We start from the raw sequence: 8,566 nt of genomic DNA on the forward strand, positions 1-8,566 counted from the left end.
GGAGGAGTCATACAAAATTCTTCCCCGATACCTCAATGTGCTACATAGTTACGCACTTGGAATTGTTACTATTCTAGAGACACTGCCCGCGCATGCCCCGGATGGAAACCCTGTCCAAGGAAATGGAATATTCCATCGGCTTTTTTGGGCGTTCAAACCTTGCGTACGAGGGTTTGCACATTGTAAACCCATACTTCAAATGATGGAACATGGTTATACGGAAAATACAAAGGAACCATGCTCATGGCGGTTGCATAAGACGGGAACAGCAACATATTTCCAGTGGCGTTCGCAATTGTCGAAGGTGAAACTGCGGCGGCTTAGAGTTTCTTTCTAAGGAACCTCCGAGAACATGTTGCTCATCAGCTTGAGATCTGTTTAATCTCTGATAGGCACGCTTCCATAGAGAGTGCTTATAATAATCCAGCAAACAGATGGCATGACCCGCCATCAAAACACGTCTATTGTATTCGCCACATCGCCCAGAACTTCATGCGGGAGATCAAGGACAGACATCTAAGGAAGGCCTTGGGCAATGCTGGTTATGCATTGGCCCAACCCACATTCCAGCATTATCGGAGTGAGATTGTAATGACAAATCCAGAGGCAGGTAGTTGGATAGATAACCTTTCTAGGGAGAAATGGACAAGGGCTTACGACAAAGGCGTGCGATGGGGCCATATGACGAAAAATCTCGTGGAATCCATGAATGGCGTTTTCAAAGGCATTCGTAACCTTCCTATCACAGCACTAGTGGAGGCTACCTACTTTAGGATGGCTTCGCTCTTCTCAACGAGAGGTAGGAAATGGGGTGATGTTAGGCACTCTGGTCAACTATTAAGTGATAGTTGCATGAAATTTATACAACAACAGTCGGCAAAAGCAAACACTCATCAAGTTACTTCTTTCGACCGATTCAACCGCACGTTCAGTGTGCGCGAAACAATTGACCATAATGAGGGTTTGCCAAGACAACAATATAGGGTTCTTCTGGACGAAGATTGGCGCGACTGTGGAAGGTTTCAATCTTTTCGTATGCCTTGCTCACACGTCATAGCTGGATGTGCGTATGCGCACCGCGACGCAAAATCACTACTGTCTCCAATTTACAAGACTCATACATTGCTCCGAGTTTACAGTGCTACGTTTCCAGTGGTAGCCAAGGAGGATTACTGGCCTGAGTATGATGGAGAGGTAGTTTGGCATAACGACGCAATGCGGCGAAAGAAAAAGGGTCGTCCCAATAGTACACGGATTAGAACCGAAATGGACGTCCACGACAAAATGGAACGAAAATGCAGCATTTGTCGTCAGGTGGGGCACAATAGAAAAAGATGCCCTAGTCGTGGCTCAACCTCATCGCAAGTTTAATCTACTCTGTATTTTTTTTCGACAATGTAACAATTTCGCATGCAACTCTTGTAACCTTTCCTCAGTCTTTCATCAATAAATTGTGCTTTAGTAAAAAACCAAAATCGACGACGCAAACATTATTTAGGGTTAATAAGAATTTTACGAACTCGATTTATCAGATGTTTTTACGAAAATAAAAGACCGGAAATAAAAACTTTGCGCGAAAATACCCGAAACGGGTTAATTTTGAAAAAAAAAGGCACAACACATAGGAGCCAAATGAAATGGCGCCTATGTGTTGCATGATGAGTGCATGCGCAATTTGGTTTGGCTAACATGCATGTGCCCTAAAATCTCCTTCATTTGCGCCATTTGGATTGGCATGCAGGGTTCATATGCGCCATTTGGTATGGCGCATTCACTTATTGTTCATCCTAAACCTAGACAGTTTGGTAAATACCCCGAAAACTTGGTTATTTTGGTATTTTTTTATTAAACATAATTATTTTAATTTTTTTTTCACTTTTTTTATAGTAAAAATTTAGCACAAACCGTACATTTTGAAAAAGGTAGATAAGAGAGAAGTATTTTTGACATTATTGAAATATATAAGGGTGCCCGGTATATTTTTCTCGGTGTAGTATGATTGTTTCAAGCCCATATGATTTTCACACGAAAAGCCCATTCAAGGCCCAATCATCTAACCCCATCTTCTCCCCCAAACCAGAGCGAAACACTGAACTTCACTTTCTCCCCCTTCAAACACCACAAAAAAAAAAAAAATGCAAACCCTTCGAAAATTCACAGCAACAGCAAAGCAATTCACACCAAATCTCCGATTACAACCCACCCTCAACCTCCCAGCAACAACACGTCATCTTTCAATCCGCAACTCACGGAGCGGCGAAGACGAATGGAACGAAGCGTGGGAATCCGCATGGCTACCACAAGACCTAACACCAAAAGCACGAGCTCCATGGGAGGGTGACGTGAACTTCGTCACCGAAGCCGACGCGGAAACGAAGGCGTTTGTGGAGGAGATGAACGAGAACTGGAACGAAAGGAGAAAAGGTTCGAAGAAGGAGGATAATGAGAAAAAGGAGGAAAACGGTGCGCTTTATAGTTTGGAGAATATTAAGAAGGATTATAGGTTGAAGAAGCAGAAGCTGCATGCTGGTCTTTGGAGTAAGGAGATTGAGAAACTTGAGGAAGCTAAGTTGGGGGATTCTGATGTTCCGGTTGGTGATGATGATATTCAGAGATTGCTTAATAGTTGCTCTGAGTATGTTTCTTTCTCTTTCTTTCACAGTTTGAATTTATTTTATGTGTTGAGTATTTAGGGTTCTTTAGACATGTTGTTCATAATCAATGGCTTGTGGTTCTCAAGTAGAGTATAATTTGTGTTTGAACTTTAAGTGATTTTGATTTATGCTTTGATGTGAAGTTTAGTGTAAAATTTTCAATCTAATACAATAGCAACTTTGCATCATTTCTAGTTAGGTTTAGGTTTTAATGCAAAAACAGTTTTGACTCATATGATAGTAACCAAACTCTATGTTGTTAATCTGAAATAGCTTTGCGTAGCACTGATTCCCTAAGATGTTATAGCGGATAGCCGCAATTGCAAAGACTGAAAACCAGTTTACAAAGTAAACATAAATACTCAAAAATAAACTATTACACAAAATTAAAGAGATCATCATATAGTATAGACTATAGAGTAATAAAACTTAAGCAGAGAAAAAGAATAAAGCATATTCTGAACTAAAATAACATAGCATTACTCTTCAAAGAGTTTGGATTGAAATATATACCCTAAAAAAGACAATAGTTTAAGAAAAAGAATTTGAGGGATTTATCCTCAAAATTTTAATAGTGGATGTAATCGTGGCTGTGATAGCAGGTTGGGGTCGTATTTAGTGGCTGCTACAACCGCTATTGTTGATAGTGGCTCACGCCCAATGGTGGTGCTATAGCGTGCTATTGACAACCTTGATCTAAAATATACTTTTTCTAAGATTATATTTGAGTGGATCAAATTTTGATAAATTCACCTTGAAACTGATCCCATATTTTTGGACCTTGATAATTTTTTTTAGTATGTCCAATCAATTGATTTGTGCCATGACTAAAGATCCTTTGCAAAAACTGATTGTTTGATTGCCTTGTTTTCCAATAATTGATCTTCTACTGTGCTTTTATTCCTTTGTGTGCTATGATTATTGGCTAGTTCTTCCAATAGATTGAGTTTTAGGAGAATGTTCAAAAGATCAAGGTTGATTTTATATTCCAAACATGCTCTTTTGTGTAAGTCTGTTTTAAGCATGAGTTGTAGCATTCTCTACTTGTATTGAAATTTGACTTTTTTTAAATTATTTGAATGTTGAAGAGATGGGATAACAAAGATTGAGTTATTATTTCTTAAACAATTGATTATGGAAGCGCTGAAACACTTTCAATGACTAACTCATCTTGTACCTTATGCTTTTTCTGAAAGTTGAGAAATGGTTTTTTATCTCTAACATGTGCCTTTTCATTCCTAAATGCCACCAATATTGTATTTTATTGTACCACTTTCTGAGATATTGAGAAAGAAGTTGTACTCTGATTTAACTGTGTGACATAATAGCCATGTTTTCTTTCACTTCAGAATTCCTTTGTATATATATGTTTAGGTATTAACTGATGATTATGATTAATTTTTTTTAAATATGGTAAGTTATTCTTGCATACCAACATAGTAGGTCCATGATATGATCTTTTATAGACACCTTAGATTTTTGAGGTCTCTTGTTTTGTGTCAATGTCAACATTAATGTCTCAGCATCATCTAGTCATAGGCATACTCTAGTTTATCAAATGCTCTTTACTTTTAAGTTTTAATATAACTTGTACATAATCCTTTTAACAACCGCAGCATCTTTGACTCCGGTAATAATGATCTGAACAACGCAAAAGTTCAAACTTCTGAATTCAAAAACATGCCTGATGGGTGGGAAACGATATCAAAAAATCAAGATGGAAATATATGGGAGATGTCCCAGAGAGAAGAAGATATACTTATGCAGGAATTTGAGCGACGAATTGCTTACAGCAAATTTCAGGTGCTGATTAAAAAAGTTACAATGTTACCTTTCCGATCCTATTATGAAGCCTTGTATTGTTTCTAGATATCATGAAATATATTCTTGGTTTTTCATGCTCATTTATCATTCGTTATTTTATAAAACTTGTATGCAGATTGCTAGTTTTATCAAGACTCACATATTTAGCCGGAGGAGGCCAATTGATGGGTGGAAATACATGATAGAAGTGGTAGGACCTAATGCTAAAAGAGGGAAGGGAAGTGTTTCTAGAGTTCCAAGTCTCTCTGACCCATCCACCCAACCATTCAAAGAGGAGAAAACTCCGGTTGATAAGAATTACATTCCCCTTGGGAGGAGATAGCATGGTCAAGTATAATTGGCAAATTTATTTATAATTGGCAAATTTCAGGTTTGAATTAAAAAGGATGGTTTCTGCAACTTTGCCGAGCTACGACAGGAGAGACGGTAGAAAATCTGGACTACAACAGTTGTGTCTTGGTTAATATTCAAACCATCAAAGAAGTATTGAAGAAAGGGACAATATGGTGTAATACTTAGAACTTTTATTGGATTTGCAACCAAAGAGTAAGATGAATTATGTACAGTGACTAAAAGGCATTAATTTGGTTTATGAAGCTATGTATTTCTTCATATAGGGTGTTAAATAAGATTGAAAGACCACTGACCGAAAACCCAGAACATAAGAGTGTTTTATTTTTTTCGAGTAAGCACAACAAAAAGAAACAAATGATCATTCTTGATGATTTTTCTTGTATATTAGTACTTTTTAAATGGCCAAACCAAATAAGTTTTGGGTGCTGCTAAATGAATGTCATTTATTTCTATAAAATTGATGTCATATATTTCTATAAATTGAAGGGAATTGTTTCCGTTAAACCAAATTAAGAGCATTTCTAATAAAGATATCTATGAAGTATAAAAGAATGAATATGTTCCTTATATTTTTTTTCTATTGGAAGAAGTAATCGGGGCATATATATGAGTAGGGGTGGAAATAGGTCAGGCCGATAACAGGGGCTTACAGGCTAGTTTATATAGGCCAGGCCACATTTTTTTTTTAAATAGAAAAGGCCTAGGCTTTTTTTATAAGCCTATTTAGTTAAAAAGGCTGGGCCTCAGGCCCTAAAAAAGTCTTTTGAGTCTATCAGGCCGACCTATTTAAATAAATATGAATACTTTTTATTATCATTATGTTATGTTTTGTACTTTAAGTTAAAATAAATTAATAAAACTTGATTATCTTGAAGAACTTGTAAAAATAAAAATAAGATGAAATCACTTAATGAACATTGTTCTCATAAGTTCTTTTAGTTAGTTATTCTATTTAAACATTATTTTAATTGTTTATTTACATATATCTAAAACAAATAGGCTTTTATGTAGGCTAACAGGTTAACCAGGCCTTCGAAAAAGTCAGACTCAGGCCTACAAAATAAGCCTATGACAGGCTACAGGCCAGTCTTAGGCTTCTGTTTTTTTGACAGGCTTGGCAAAGCCTAACTCAACCCAACCTATTTCCACCCCTAATCATGAGTAACATAAAAATTGTATCATGAGTAACATAAATTATTGTAGAAATAAATTAAATAAGATACAATATTATAATTAACATAAAATATTTTATCTTTTACCGATGAAAAAAATGTAATGCATAAGTATAAATAAAACATAACCTTGTAAAAACTATTTATTAAAAGTGTATAAAACTTAAATTACGTTCTTTTAAAAAAGATCATCAGAAATGTTCTAATACTCTTCTTATATTCACGACTCTTTGATATATTAAACACATACATAATAAATAATTAAATAGTGTATTAAAATTATAAATTAGATATTATATTAGTTTTCGAAACCATTATGAATTTTTTTTACCAACATTATCTTTTTCATGATAGGTGAGTAAAAATTATTTGGCAGGATCGTGAAGGCCAGATCTTACCTCCCCGCTAGGTGGGCGCTGAGTTATTAGAGACGATTTCTTACTACAATTTTGTCGCCGAGCTGGAAGAGGCCTACACGTATGTGGTTCGTCCTCTAACTAATTGATCTCTCCTGTTAAAGCCGACAAATAAATATGTAGTTCCTTTGAGGGGTATTTTGTTCCCTTCTATGAGTGCTTATTTTCTAGATTGAAACTTAGTATGCCATTTACTGAATTTGAGGAGGGGGTACTCAGGTATATAAGGATTCCCCTATACATGTAATGGCTTGGTTTCGTCAAGATGTTCTAATACTAGTGCGAACAGCACAATCAAGAGCCTTATGTGAATCTCTTATTCAACATCTTCATCGTCAATCATACTTCGATAAAAAGGGAACGAGTACGAGGTCTGGTCTCGCTATGTCAAATAAACAAAGTGTTCCACGTCTACCTTGAAAGTTGGAAAAAGTTCAAGGATGTTTACTTTTTGGTGATCCCCCGAACCTCAGGTGCTCATTTAGTGTTTTGCAGAGTCCCCGAACCTAGTCCCCCTGGTTTGGAACCGATTGAATGTAATGATAATATTCGAAAATGGTGGGTTCAAGACGACTTTAGCAGGGACTCGAACGACTAAATCGTTCCTTTTGAGTTTTTGACCCCGGAGGAGGAGTCGATGAAAGGCAACTTTATGGCCTACTAGGAGCGTCGGGATTTTGACGAAGAATCCAACCATTCTAACGTGTCGTTCTCTAAGAAAATCCTACGGTTTATTGATACTTTGGCGATTGTGGATGCGGCCACCGTTCACGAGAGGAAGGAACTATTCGGTAAAGAGAGAAATTTCATTTTTAACTTTATTTTTGCTATTATTATAATGTTTTTATGATAATATACTTTATCTAACTATATTTATAGCCTATTTGACATAGGTAAGTTGGAGTTGATAACCTAAACAACCTTTCATATGTTTCAGGGGTGCTTCCTTGATAACTTTTACAATTTTTGGTTGTAGAGAAGCACCTGCATCAGAAAACACTATTTGACAAGTGACTTCAAGCACACGACGATGAGGGGGTAAATTGTGGTATTTAAAATTCACGATTAAATTTAAGATTTTGTTACTTAAAATGAAATTTTGTTAGTATGTCTAAGATCAGAGTAAAACAAACAATGGGAAATAAATACAATAAAATAAATAACAGAAAGTAAGAGATAGGGATTTAGGGAGATGACACCAATGATTTATCTAGGTTCGGAAGAACGTTGGAATACTCCTATCCCCAAGAGATCTTCTTGATATTTTGACTATAAACTTGAGCTTTTACATGTTATGCCCACGGACCTTCGATACAAGCAGATCTAGAGATTTTACAGTGGCTCATTCCCAACCAAAAAGAAATCTTTTAACTAGCCTGAGCTAACAAATCAATTAGAGATTTCCCAAGCTAATCTCAATAACCAAACATAACTTTTCTAGGATAGTTTTTAGAACCAAACATTGATTTTAAGTATGGTTAATCTCAAGAACCAAACTCGATTTCCCAAGAATATCACACTCTTGAGAGTAGTAACAATGACACGACATTAGTATAAATTCTTTCTCACAAGTAGTTTTCACTTAGAAGGAACTAAGGAAATTTTGGTGAAAAGAAAATAATTTAGAGAGAGAGAGATAAATTTCAAAAAAATAGAGAAATTCAGAATTTTAGTGTAAAATAAGGAGGAGAGGCGCCTTCTTTATATAGGAGAAGAAATGGCTAAAAAAGGAAACGGTTTATGAGCCAATTAATCATCTAATCGATTAGGTCCTTATCCTAATCGATTAGATACCTCAAATAATCGATTATTTGCACTCATTTTGGAAAGTTTGGATAGTGAGTCGTTACCAATCATTAAGACTTTCTCATAATCCATTATATAATTGATTTGGCTTCTGTCAATCGATTGTCTATAGGGCCTAATCAATTAGATAGTTAAAAAAATGCTTTTATTGATACTGACAATTTCCTAATCAACTGGCTAAGGTTTGAAAACATTTTTAGGTGTTTGTTAATGAAAAGGAGATTAAAAAAGGCTTTTAAGTGTGTGTGTGTGTGTGTGTGTGTGTGTGTATGTGTGTGTGTACGTGTGACTTGACTTAGTATAACAAGAGTTACTCTCCCACTTTCACAAAACTTTGGTT

General features: G+C 35.9%; 1 protein-coding gene across 1 annotated transcript; it reads left to right on the plus strand.

Annotated features, from left to right (window-relative positions):
- Positions 1-2,071: 2,071 nt before the first annotated feature.
- LOC131651633 (protein GAMETE CELL DEFECTIVE 1, mitochondrial-like) lies at positions 2,072-5,090 on the plus strand. The gene is made up of 3 exons (XM_058921301.1): positions 2,072-2,635; positions 4,271-4,457; positions 4,594-5,090. Exons 1-3 carry the CDS (start codon positions 2,136-2,138, stop codon positions 4,798-4,800), a joined length of 894 nt encoding a protein of 297 aa, XP_058777284.1. The 5' UTR covers positions 2,072-2,135; the 3' UTR covers positions 4,801-5,090.
- The last annotated feature ends 3,476 nt before the right edge of the window (positions 5,091-8,566 follow it).

The sequence above is a fragment of the Vicia villosa genome, linkage group LG2 (assembly GCF_029867415.1).
Source record: "Vicia villosa cultivar HV-30 ecotype Madison, WI linkage group LG2, Vvil1.0, whole genome shotgun sequence".
Lineage (NCBI taxonomy): Eukaryota > Viridiplantae > Streptophyta > Magnoliopsida > Fabales > Fabaceae > Vicia > Vicia villosa.

What these genes read in the sequence shown, in the direction of transcription:
- LOC131651633 (XM_058921301.1), top strand. Translation starts at nt 2,136, where the DNA reads ATGCAAACCCTTCGAAAATTCACAGCAACAGCAAAGCAATTCACACCA. An exon ending in TTGCTTAATAGTTGCTCTGA is followed by an intron (nt 2,636 to 4,270) that starts GTATGTTTCTTT and finishes TAACAACCGCAG; the next exon opens with CATCTTTGACTCCGGTAATA. An exon ending in TTGCTTACAGCAAATTTCAG is followed by an intron (nt 4,458 to 4,593) that starts GTGCTGATTAAA and finishes ACTTGTATGCAG; the next exon opens with ATTGCTAGTTTTATCAAGAC.